Raw genomic sequence first — 13,896 nt, 5'->3', positions numbered from 1 at the left:
TTAACATGATATCAGAGTCTATCCTAGCGAGATTTGTTGTTTGTTGGGTCTAATATTCCACTCACTATCAGGCCTCTCACTATTGTCTAGTCTCACGCTCGAGATGTATATATTTCAATGTAAGGGAAGTGTGTTGGAATTTCTACATCGACTGGAGATAAGACTAATTTACAATATATAAGTGGATGTAAACCTCACCTTACAAATTAATTTTGTAAGGTTGAGTTAAACTTAAAATCTACTTCTTAACAAACTCATTGTAATTCTTTTATGACATGCTTGTTTGAGAATACATTTTAAAATAGATAGGAAAATTACACATCATTTGATTGTATCACAAAAGTATGTTGGAATTTCTACATCGACTAGAGATAAGACTAATTCACAATATATAAGTGGGTGTAAACCTCACCTTACAAGTTAGTTTTGTAAGGTTGAGTTAAATTTAAAATCTACTTCTTAACAAACTCATTGTAATTTTTTTATGACATGCTTGTCTGAGAATACATTTTAAAATACATCATTTGATTGTATCACAAAAGTATTACGAGTTCGCACGAACAAAATCCTAGATGGAACATGAAATGATATCTACCACTTTATTGTCCCTCCTATCCTATGATTGCATACTATTGCATTCTTTATCTGACAAATGGTTTCACATTTGTTGATTATGAAGCCTTCATCCTCTTCTTCCCCCACCAACACTTTGTGTTGCAAACTTTAATTCTGATACAGCTGTTGTCCTGATCATCCAGGAGTTCTATGCAGATTTTGTTGCAATTGATCCTTATCATTTCACTTTCCATGTGCCTTCACATTACATATATATGCTCCCAGCTGTGGTAGATCCTTCAACAGTGCAGCGCTTTTGTGACCGAGTTGTTGAAGGTCTTGCAGCTGTTTTTCTGGCACTAAAACGCAGACCAGTAATTAGGTATCAAAGGACATCTGACATTTCAAAAAGGATAGCACAGGAAGCAGCTGTGAGTTCAAGTCCCCTTTTCTAACTCAAGGCACTTTCTTTTATGTGAAATAATTATATTTGTATTTTAGAAATGCAGTTGTCAGTTTCTACAATGAATTCAAACTTTTATACCTTCATCATTCATATGATTCTGAATCAGATAGAGCTCTTTTCTGAGTGCGTGTGTACAATGTAATCTATATATTATTTAGGCTGCCTTTCTAGCTATGCGTGTATCACAACATGCCATATTTATAATTAGTGCGTGTGCTGGCATATTAGTGAAAGCTAATTTACATTGTTGGGCTTGAACAGAAACTGATGTACCAAGAGGAAAGTGGTCTTTTTGATTTTAGGCGAATGGAAGTTTCTCCTCTGTTGTTAGTTATTGACAGGAGGGAGGATCCTGTAACCCCATTGCTAAATCAATGGACTTATCAGGTATCTGAGTTATTAACAAAAGTCTAGTTGCGTATAATGTATAAGTTGTTCATTCATATAAGCAATACTCACTGTGGTGTTATACTGTACAGGCTATGGTTCATGAATTAATAGGAATCCAAGACAATAAGGTGGACTTAAAATCCATTGGTAAATTTCCAAAAGATCAGGAGGTTAGATACATTTCTTACATGGTACTTGTGTTAAGTGTATTGCAGGACAGAATTTGTGCTCATTAAAAAGCAGTTATTTGCTATTTCTTGTTACAGGAGGTTGTGTTGTCATCAGAACAAGATCCCTTTTTCAAGGCTAACATGTATGAGAATTTTGGAGATATAGGTATGAATATCAAGCGAATGGTTGACGAATTTCAACAAGTGTCAAAAAGTAACCAGAACATCCAAACAATAGGTTTGTATTTTTTCATCCTCTCACATCAGAGTAAACTTTTCTTCAACAATTACAGACAGAAACTTATTTATACTTGGTGGCATTGTATAAAATTCACCAATTTTTTTATTTGACTCTTGGCAGAGGACATGGCCAAATTTGTTGATAATTATCCTGAGTACAGAAAAATGCATGGAAATGTGACAAAGCATGTGACTTTAGTAACCGAAATGAGCAAGATAGTTGATGAGCGAAAGCTTATGTCAGTTTCACAAACAGAACAGGAGTTGGCTTGCAATGGAGGACAAGGAGCTGCTTTTGAGGTATATATTATATAGTCTTAATTTATTGAAACATTCTCCTTTGCTTTTGCTCAATTTTCAGAAATTCTTACAGGGCCATGGAATAAAGCTTAAATTGATTTGTTAGTCCCTAGACTACTTTGGAAATATTTAAATAGGTCCGTACTACACTTTTAAATTTGGTTCCGTGAACTTATAAATAGTTTATAAATAGTTTTTTGTTGGGTCGTCGGGCTAGGTTATCATAGGAACCAAATTGAAAAATAAAAACTGGGAGTATTATTATATGGACGTAGACACGCAGTCAGAGGAAGGATCCTCTGTTATAAAACTTGAACTATATGAAGGTTGAAATTTTGACTAGAAGTTTGATACAGACTAGGGTATTATGGGGTGCCTAAGCCTCATATTGAGTAATATCATATACTCAGTTGAGTACATAAGTGGCTTGATCTCTTTAACTGCTAGCTTTTATTTAAGGGAGGGTTTGTCAAGCACTTGGAAGCTTATCAATTTGTATTAGCGCTGATTTTCAATATCTGTGGAGTGTGCCATAAAAGTTGAGTGAAGTGTCACGTTATGCAGTGCTTAAGTCCAAATAAACTTTTATAGGATGCTAGGTGTACATTTAAGGGAGGGTTCCTTAATACTAAGGTCCTTTAATAGTTAGCATTTAAGGGAGGGTTCCCTTAATACTAAGGTCCTTATTAGAGCTAATTTCTTCCTTACAACACAAGTGGAAGAAATAAGAAAAGTAAGAACCCCTGCATTAGAGATATGATTTGATTATATTGAAGGTATATTTTGATTACATTAAATTGGGAGATATAATATTGTTGGAGATCAGCTCATATCAATCAGAATCTGTTTGAGATCAGCACATATCAATCAGAATCATTCAATTCTTATTTATACAGCCCACAATAGGATTTAATGTAAATAAATCAATTATTATTTCCTTATTTAGGTAGAGCGTTTATAGGGAGAATTATTTACCTGATTTTCAGGGAAAGATTGGTGTATAGATTTACTCCCTTGTATTCTATTTATACCCTTTTTGTATTTTTCCCAAATCAGAAAATATACATCATATTTTGCAGATTTGATAGAGAAATATGTTGCCAAATACTCACCATTATTAAGTATTGATTTTGTTTATTATTATTGTAACTCTTTCATTATAAATAAAAATACTCTTATGTACATAACACACATAATTCATTATATTCGTTCTCGGGTAATCTCTCTCCACTCATCAGTACTGTGAGAAAAATTAGTATTTGGTCTAGTGGATTGGGAGAATCCCGTCAAAAACAAGTTGAAGAAAGGAAGAACCCTTCGGAAATTTTCTTATGTAAATTATGACTTGCTATTCTTGTGCTCTGCACATGGGACTTGTTGCAGTATTTCTTTCGGCAGTTCTGAGAAATCAGAAAACTAATCTATGATAGTTTTTCATTTCAGTTCAAAGATTTGTTAGAACGTGCATGCTATCTCCCTTGTTATTAGTATAGCCTCTATCTTCATCAACTTCATATGATATACCCTAAGAATTCAGAATCTAAATATGTTTCCCTAATAAGTTAAAAGTATCAACAATCAACAATTAAGTATAAGATTAAACAAATCCTTGAAAAATATGTCTTTATTAGTTTAGTTTCACTTTCCCAAATAATTCATATTTAACAACAAACACATAACATAAGGTTTATGAAACAATCTTGTTATTTCAACCTAACAATCACATAAAATGTATTCTTTTTCTATTTTCCTTGCTACTTTTTGGATCAACAAATATTAATTGTCTATGCATTAGTTTTTGTTTGTGGAGAATTCGAACCCATGACCTATCATATCCTTCTTCCACTTACAACCAAGTCAACCTTGTGTCCCTCTATTTTTAGTTGTTAATTGTTATTCTGTGTACTGATGAATGCTTTAAAACACTAGAGGTGATAAGTTATGTTTCTATGTAATCTTTTGCAGGCAGTGACAAATCTACTAAACAATGAAAGCGTATCAGATCTGGACCGACTACGTTTAGTCATGTTGTACGCTTTACGATATGAGAAAGATAGCCCTGTTCAATTAATGCAGCTCTTCAACAAACTGGCTTCCAGATCTGCCAAGTACAAACCTGGGGTAAACTAATTTAAGCTGTTCCTTTACTTAAATCCATTATTTCTCGCGCAAGAATGTTTGAATATTTGTCCTTAAACCTTACCAGAACATGCACTTTTTAGTCCTTGGATAGTGATGATGAAATTTGTGTGATTGTGCTATCTTTCCATGCCACTGGCTTTGGATTCTGAAAGTATAATTTGCATTCAAATGGACTCAAATTTAAATTTTGAACAGCATATAGATGGGTGCCACTGTTGTTTCTGATATAGTTACACAAGAAAGTTACTGATATTGATATCTTTATTATGGTGTAACAGCTTGTCCAGTTTCTTCTGAAGCAAGCGGGTGTTGACAAGAGAATGGGTGATCTTTTTGGAAATCGAGATCTAATGAATATTGCCCGTAACATGGCTCGTGGTTTGAAGGTAAGCATAGAAATATATGATTATTGTATCATATCCTTAGTAATCCAATCCTTGTTTTCATGCTTAAAAAAATCTTTCATTCTGAGTTTTTGAGCAGGGTGTTGAAAATGTTTACACCCAGCATCAGCCACTTCTGTTTCAAATCATGGAAAACATTGTTAAGGGGAGGTTGAGAGATGTGGACTACCCATTTGTTGGAAATCACTATCAACAGGGAAGGTTTGTTGCTATTAAATATAAGTTCCTCACCATATCTTATTTGTGAATTTCTAGATGTAATTGTGTCTATCCAAAAGTGATTCTACTACATTGTTGCCTGATTTCTAAATAATGTGGTATTAATTGACACGACTCTACAAACTTCTCAAATTGATGTATGATATTATTCCAATTGTCTACAATGTAATGTGACACCGTTTATGTGATAACTTGTATTGGAAATGTATCATTTAACAGGTTGTCACAGGCCCCGCTTTGGGGTTTCGCTATCTTGAGCTTTGAGAGCAAATTATTACTTGAGTATTTTTTGTAGTGAGTCCACACACTTGATGAGTACAAGATTCTGCAATTCTTTCAGCATTACACTCGAAGTTTATTATATCCATTATACAGATTCTACCTCCAAGGGAAGAAAAATATTAATTCCCGTTCTTCCTATTCATAAGAAGTTTGAACTGACTTAATCTGTGTGGTTACCTTGCTAGAGTTCTGTGATGTAGTAGTATTGACATCACATGATTTCATATCGGCAGCTTTGGCCTATGATCTATACTTTTAATAATACCCTCTCATAGACCTGTAACTTATACATTCTGTTAAATGTGTTGCGTTCAACTAACAGCTGTCAGAGTAAACTATATTTTTGGAATTATTCTGATTAGTTATCTGATAATTATATTTTAGGTCTATCAGAATTTTATGTGCTGCATTTTAAAAAAGGTTATTTAGAAGTCCAGAATTTTTCACTGCAAAGTTCTGTTTAATGTTTGTTCAATATCCTGAGTCCCTCACGAATCATCTGGGAAAGGCTTTTTTGACCAGCTCTGTTAGACATCAGGAAGCATTGAATACAATTACACCTTTCTAAGTGTATTATAGGAAAAAAAGTCAAGATAGGAATTAAACCTATTTTTGTTAGAAATCTAAATACGAATTGGAACCTTACAAGTAAAAATGAGAAAGTTGAGTGATATACAAGAAAAAAGAAAGACCCACAAACATTGAGTCTTGTATGGAAAACTCAGACCTCCTTGGTGGTGAATCCCCCCAGTCTATCCTACTAAAAATCTCCTAACTCTAGTAGTTAGGATCAAGGGAAGTGTACTGAGATAAATGGGTGCGTACAAGAATGTTTTGTGGTGGTAGAAACCCGTGAAACCCGTGGTAGAATCCAAGTATAAGTTGAAAGTTTAGTAAAAATGATAAAATTAAGTGTCATCCAAGAAAACAAAAATGACCCACAGACATTGAGAGTTAAGATTGTGTTGAAAATAGTGTAAGGTCTTTTATATAGGTAACTTATATTTCATTGGTGGTGAATCTGCCTAGTCTATCCTACTAAATTTCCCAATAATTTTATCTATTGGTCTATTTGTTAGGATTTCTGTTGAGTTAGTTTCTGTTTTAGGAGTTACAGTAATTTTAATTTATAACAGAAGTTGGTAGCCCAACTTTCTTTAAATAGGACCTCTGTTATTGAAGAGGAGAGATTTTCTTTTTGTTAGCCACAAACTGGACAGATTCCAGTGTGAAAGGAGGAATCTCTTGTGTACTTGATTTTTTTAAAACACAATAAAAATCAGGGATGAGCAAAGCCTTGTCCATCTCTCATCTCAGAAATCCTGACAAGTAGACAGAGTGCATTTGTAATATAAGTTTTTAATTTTAATTATTAGCCTTGGTTATCATAGAATTATTAAATAATCCAATTCGTGTTGTTGACGACTATATGAAATGCAGGCCACAGGATGTAATCATCTTCATTGTTGGTGGGACAACTTATGAGGAGTCTCGGTCTGTTGCTTTACAAAATGCCAACAATACCGGTATTCGGTTTATACTTGGTGGTTCTTCTGTTCTTAATTCTAAAAGGTATGATTTAGTCATAAAGATAGTTTGGATTTGATTAGTGGAGATGTTCACTTTTGACTTGGCTCTCAATTTAGCATGACATAATTGGTTTTAGTTTTTGAAAAACAGTTCCAATGTTATCTTCTGTAAGTAGTCATGTAAGTAGTCATAGTTTGGGCCAATAAGTCGATTGAAATATTGCTTGAATTGAGGTATTGACCTAGGTTTAAGTGATAAAGTTTATTGCGCTGGTCTTAAATTTGTCTTCCAAATATGTGCTTTGTTATATTTGATTATTCATTGGTTGGTTCAGGGTGCTTTAGTTAACTGCAAAAACATTCAACTTGCTCTACACTATGTGAAATTCTGAATTTCTTAGCAGCATAGATGTTTTTCTTTTTGAATTTACAGGTTTTTAAAGGACTTGGAAGAAGCTCAAAGGGTAGCTCGCTCTAGCACCACTGTTGTTTGAAGTTTCTCGTGGCACATTTTTTCATCTGAGGGCCCGATAGATATAGTTTTTACAGCTTCAGGATGGGGATTTCTGCTTTGGACCCATGTATATGTATTAGAAAGTGTTGCAGACGGAGCTTGATGTGTGGAATCAGACTTAATCATTTTTCCTGCAGAAGATCATCATCAACCATTTCACAGGTATTGACAATTTATTGCGGATGAATGCGATTCAGGATATGAGTATCGACAAGATCAAGGACAAACCATCCTCCCCTCTCTTTTGTTGTGGGGTTGAAGTAGGACACGGAATGCATAGGTACAATGAAAGAAACCTTTTTTGTGTAATTTTTGGTCATCATTTTTGCTGATCAAATCTAATGGTTTTATTGAGACTCGCTAATGAAAGAACAATTTTGTATAATCATGTAATGAATGTCCCATTCTTTTGTATACCAACAGATGCCTTCCATTTGTAGATTTACAGAACCATAATAAGTTCAGGTTGTGAGTCTATTTTGATTAATATCATTTATTATACATGCACTTAATGATGCCATTTTGTCTGTTAGAGCGATCAGAGTACGTCTGATTTGAATAGGCTGCAAAGATAATTTTTAGCGAAGAGGCATGAGTCTGGTGCCAAACTTTCATTCTCGTGTATACCTTTAAAGACAAATCAATTGTGCGAATGTTTCATTGAGACATCTTAATCTTGTGCAAATCTATCTTTCGCACATGAATTGTGTTTTATTTGAACTGAAAAAGAAAATTACAAATAACTCTACTTAATGGTTTTCAGGGTGTAGCAATTAAATATAATTTTCAGGGAAATGTGAGGGTGTGGGGGAGGGTACTCATGTGGTTAATAACTGAATGATTTAGCGAGATACTTAGTGGAGTGGAGGTGCGAGTGACATTGTTACTAGTATTCTAAGCGTTCAATATAAATTATCGTGTTTAACATTGGTGTCTTGAACATCGTGGGTGGTATGAAACTAGGTGTGAACTGTGGTTAATTTGTCTAAGAAAATTTGGAAGGTTTCGTCAATATTTTTACTAGGTTTAGGAACAATGACTCAATGAAAGCACTGTAATGATATGCTAACAAACTAAAAAAAGATAAAGAAAAAAAATAAAATATATATTTTTTCTTTCTTCATTCAAGCATAACACTTGATTTTATAAAGACTTTGTAAAAAGATACATGCAGAATACATGTCTCACTCTTTTAGTATAAAGTTTTCGTTTTTATACCAACTTATAAACAATTTTTAGTAGAAAGTATAATCCTTCATTCAAATGGACATGATATTAGTAGGATGAGTGTATAATTAGATTGCAGTAGAAATGCATTTTTATCATTATTCTTGTTTAAATTTATGAAATAAATTTTATTTTTGAAGTCATTTTTTTAACAAATTAATAATTAAAATATGTAATGATTAAATGATATTTCAAAATGGGGTCATGAAGCAAACAAATTATTTATACTGAAATATTCCAAACAACAATATTTAAAAGTATATATATATATATATATATATATATATATATATAATGAGTTTGAGAAACATATAAGGCTTATTCTAAAATAATGTTTTTTTTTTTCTATTGGTAATAAAGAATTAAAATGTAAAAAAGTAACTTATGATTCTTCAAAGTGTGTATAAAGTGTATGTATATTAATACTCAATATGAGTATAAAAAACACACCTAGTTGAATCCTCAAACAACAATAAGTTAAGAGGTGTATCATGATCAAACAATATCCAAAATCTATAAGTACGTTAAAAGGAAAGTTAAACAAAACATTACAGTCGCTTATGGATATTTAGATTATAAGCAAAAAGGTTGCCACAAACTGAGGTATCTTTTGTGGATTCTTCTCTTGTAGTTCTTAACTCACGCTTTCAGATTTTACAATTATGACACAGTTAAAAAGGTTGTAAATACAAATCTTGGATCCATACTAGAAAACCAAGGCTATATCTTTTACCTATCTCATTTCTTTAATTCTCTTGCCAAGTACCTTTCATTTGGTGCTCTTGTTGTACTACCTCTCTCCATGGTGGCTCCTTTGTCTCACACTGACGAATTTTCTCGCCTCTACAAACAACTAGAAGATATCATTTTAGCCCAAGCCAATTTTTCAAACACCCTTCACGACATTTCTGAGTGCACCTCCCTCCTCGAATCAAAACCTCCACCACTTTCCTCCCAAGACTCTTTTTCTTGTCCGCTTAAGTTTGACCTTCAAACATTCAACGACAGAGGCATGTGGCTGGATTTTCAAGGTTACTCAATTCTTTAAGTATCATCAAACACCACCCGATCAATGGATCCAAATATCCTCATTTTATTTTGAAGGTCTCACCTTATCCTTGTTCCTATTGATGTTTAAAAATGGGCTTCTTATTTTGTGGGAGTGGTTCCCCCGTACCTTGGAGCTTTGTTTTGGTCCTTCCAAATTCGAGGACACCATTGCCTCTATCTGTAAGCTCTCCCAAACCAAGAGCCTTCATGACTACCTTTCTAAGTTTGAGACACTCGCTAACCTCATCTCTAATTTACCCCTAATTTCTATTTCAATTGTTTTCTCTCTAGCCTTAAACCTACCATCTAGTGTGAGGTTGTGACGCTCCAACTGGTTGACCTCCCTCAGGCTATAACCTTGGCTAAGCTCCACAAGGATAAATCACGACCTCTACTGCCAACTCCTTTATGCTTCTTTCACCCTTCACTTCTTAACCTTCCTCACCATCCAACCATCCTTCTCCCAAACCACTTCCACCATTTTTACCTACCCTCACTACCAGACTTCCCATCAAAAGGTTAATCAAAGCGAAAATGCAAACTCATTGGGACAATAATCCTTGTTTTAACTATGTTGAGCATTATACTAATGGTCACCTTTGCAAACCTCAATTTCTCCTCCTTTGACGCCGACGACCCTCCTGATGACCTTTCATAGGATTTCATTCCAAATGTATCGTCAAAACCAAAGACAAGCTTGATAAATCTCCATACCTTCTCTAGATAGTGATTACCGCTCACCTTTCATATCAGTGGAGCAATTGACAGGTTTAATGTTACACACACATATGCATTATATTGTAGAAAACTAAAATTATTGTAAAATGTGATGTTTTAACACTCCGAAATTGTACATTGGAACAAGAAATATGAAACAATTAACACTCCGGTTTCAAAATGAGTGATGTTTTAACACAAAACAAGTTTGTTATATAAATCTTATCCAAAATAAAAACTAATGTGGTAGGGTTTTAATATTGGTGCATAATAAAGGTAATTTTATAAAATTGATTGTTATATAAAAAGACATTAAAAATGATTAGAAAGAGGAGAATATAGAGACCTTGACAACCATATGGTAGGTAAGGATTTTCTCGAAAACCAGTGGAGCATTTACAATGGTAACCAGATCCCACCTTTGCATTTTGACATTCATTGTACTTTGACTTATACGCATAACTTGAAGAATTCTTCTGAGCAGCTGTTCCCCACTGCCCAAACCATAACCACAAGAAACCTGTTGCTTCTGTTAAAATTGATTAAATGTATCATGGAGAAATTATAGGCACTGTCCGTTACCAAAAATGTGTAACCACACGAGTAGGATTGAAATGGCTTGTTGAAGCTACTGTGGAAGATATTTGGAGAACAAATGTAGCCAAATGCTTATAGCCTTTGTTGGATTATAGTCTCGTAACAAAAAGTGTCGGAACATGACTCGTCGTATCTTCTCTCATTCTCACTGCTACTGTACATGAACAAGCACGAAGTGGTAGAGTATATTCCTCAAGATTTTGAAACCCAATCATATATAACTCCTACCATCTTAGCAATATAAAAAGGTTTAAAGAATTCTAATGTATTATTTCAAAGAGTAGAGCACTATATATATATATATATATATATATATATATATACACACACACACACACACACAAACATACAAGGATCCTATAATTCTTCATCTATTAAAGAAATGACAGATGCACAAATTATAATAATATCTAAATTATAACTAACATAACATTTGATTGTCTAATGTCCATTAATAAAATTTTTGGCTTATCTTAACACCCAATACAATTAGCTTATTTTGCTTGGATGATAGGTGGAAAGGTGTGGGGAACATGATGATCGCAACATCCTTCACTGATTTACCAATCTTGTTATTAACGCAACTTGTGAGAAATGGCAACGAAACGTGAAGTTGGCCTTCGAGGGAGATGTCCAACACTCGTACCTTTTTATTAGTAGTAGCATTGAAGAATGGAATGAGTGGTGAAAAGCATTGGTTGCAAATGATGAGAAATGAGGTATTGAGAGAACAAAGCTTAGTCAAGCCAAAGGGTAAGGGAATGATACCAGTGCCACACTTTGTTGGGCAGTTTGGCTTTATCATAGGTTGGGTTTTAGCGGCGATTGTTGTTGCTGTAGTGAGGAGCACAACAAGTAGCAACTGCTTTACCATCTGCACCTGTTTTTCTTTCAACTTTATCTAATCATCAATGTGTGTTCCTATCATTTACTCACGATCGATCATTCCAATTTATTTTCCTAAGCTGCACTTTTATATCAACTAATAGGTACAATTAGAGGAAATAACTAGGAAATAAATTTTAAAAAATAAGGGTAATATAATTATACATGTTTTTTCTATAATAATGTTAGATTGTGTTTTGTTAAATGAGAATAAAATGTGCATGCATGGATTAGACAGCGTAGCCTTAGTAAATAAACGAGACGTTCACATGACTGGTGTTGACGAAGCTATATCTTGATAGTTGTAGTCATTGAAAACATGTTAGAGTATCATATTATCAATAATGATCATAGAAACAATGTTTAGTCACTTTAGGTAATTATGTGTATGGTGATTTCATTATTTCATCATGCTTTTAATGAGAATAATCAAATTCATTCATTACATCACATTAATATTATCAATAATGATCACAGAAACAATGTTTAACCAGAAGTTTGTAACCACATGGGTAGGACTGAAATGGCTTGATGAAGTTACTATTGAAGATATTTGTAGAACAAATGCAGCCGCATGCCGATAACCTTTGTTGGATTGCAGTCTCGCAACAAAAGTGTCGGAACATTACTCATCATATCTTCTCTCATTCTCATCGCTACTGTACATGGACACGCACGAAGTGGTAGGGTATATTCCTCCACATTTTGAAACCTAATCATATACTACTTTTGCCGTCTCAGCAATATAAAAATAGGTTTAATGCATAATTATGATGTATTATTTCAAATAGCAGAGTACCATATATATATGTATACATACAAGGATCCTATAATTTTTCATCTATTAAAGAAAACGACAAGTGCACAAATTATAATAATATCTAAATTATAATTAACACAATTTTTGATTGTCTAATATCCGCTAATAGAATATTTAACATATCTTAACACCTAATACAATTAGCTTATTTTGCTTGGATGATAGGTGAAAAGGTGTGGGGAACACGATGATCGAAGTATCCTTCACTGATTCACCAGTCTTGTTATCGACGCAACTTTTGAGATCTAGCAATGAAATGTGAAGTTGGCCGTCGAGTGAGATGTCCAACACCCGTACCTCGGTCATCGTGTTCCCCACATCTTTTCACCTATCATCCAAGCAAAATAAGCTAATTATATTGCGTGTTAAGATATGTCAAATATTCTATTAACGGATATTACACAATCAAATATTGTGTTTATTATAAGTTAAATATTATTATAACTTGTGCGGATTTGTGTACTTGTAATTTTTTAGTAGATGAAGAATTATAGGATCCTACTGCGTGTGTGTGTGTCTATATATATATATATATATATATATATATATATATATATATATATATATATATATATATATATATATATATATATATATATATATATATATATATATATATATATATATACACACACACACACACACACGCTCTACTCTTTGAAATAATACATCGAAATTATTTTTTAAACCCTTTTTTATATTGTTGAGACGACAGGAGTAGTATATGATTATGTTTTAAAATCCGGAGGAATATACCCTACCACTTCGTGTGTGTCCATGTACAGTAGCGGTGAGAATGAGAGAAGATATGACGAGTCATGTTCCAACACTTTTTGTTGTGAGACTACAATGCAACAAAGGTTATCGACATTCAAGTACATTTGTTCTGCAAATATCTTCAACATTAGCTTCTGCAAGCCATTTTTGTCCTACCCATGTGGTTACACATTTCCAATGAAGGATGGTGAGTATAATTTCTCCATGACATATTTCATCAATTTTAACAGAAGCAACAAGTTTCCTGTGGTTGTGGATTGGGCAACGGGGAACAGGTGCCCAGCTGCTCAGAAGAATTCTTCAAGCTATGCATGTGAGTCAGATATAGTGAATGTCACAATGCAAAGTTGGGATCTGGTTACCATTGTAAATCCTCCACTGGTTTTTAAGGAAATCCTTACCTACCATATGGTTGTCAAGGTCTCTATATATTCCTCCTTTTAATCATTTTTAATGTCTTTTTATATAACAATCAATTTTATAAATATTAAAACCCTACTACATTAGTTTTTATTTGAGGATAAAATTTATATAACAAACTTTTTTTATGTTGAAACATCACTCATTTTGAAACTGAAATGTTAATTATTTCGTATTTCTTGTTCCAATGTA

The 13,896-nt window shown here is 33.4% G+C and overlaps 1 protein-coding gene across 2 annotated transcripts in view; it reads left to right on the top strand.

Moving 5' to 3' along the window:
• Positions 1 to 7,698, top strand: part of LOC106778912 (vacuolar protein sorting-associated protein 45 homolog) — a 9,480-nt gene extending 1,782 nt beyond the window's left edge. The window contains exons 4-13 of one of the 2 annotated variants that reach the window (XM_014666914.2): positions 759 to 986; positions 1,283 to 1,408; positions 1,501 to 1,581; positions 1,678 to 1,819; positions 1,943 to 2,121; positions 4,087 to 4,242; positions 4,542 to 4,649; positions 4,747 to 4,868; positions 6,609 to 6,740; positions 7,131 to 7,698. In XM_014666914.2, the coding sequence (XP_014522400.1) occupies positions 759 to 986; positions 1,283 to 1,408; positions 1,501 to 1,581; positions 1,678 to 1,819; positions 1,943 to 2,121; positions 4,087 to 4,242; positions 4,542 to 4,649; positions 4,747 to 4,868; positions 6,609 to 6,740; positions 7,131 to 7,191 (1,335 nt within the window). In that variant the 3' untranslated portion in view covers positions 7,192 to 7,698. The other variant, XM_022776340.1, reaches the window with a different exon arrangement.
• The last annotated feature ends 6,198 nt before the right edge of the window (positions 7,699 to 13,896 follow it).

Source organism: Vigna radiata, unplaced genomic scaffold (genome assembly GCF_000741045.1).
Source record: "Vigna radiata var. radiata cultivar VC1973A unplaced genomic scaffold, Vradiata_ver6 scaffold_183, whole genome shotgun sequence".
NCBI classification, from domain to species: Eukaryota; Viridiplantae; Streptophyta; class Magnoliopsida; order Fabales; family Fabaceae; genus Vigna; species Vigna radiata.
The sequence above is the reverse complement of the archived record's forward strand: the minus strand, read 5'-3'. Positions and strand labels throughout refer to the sequence as shown.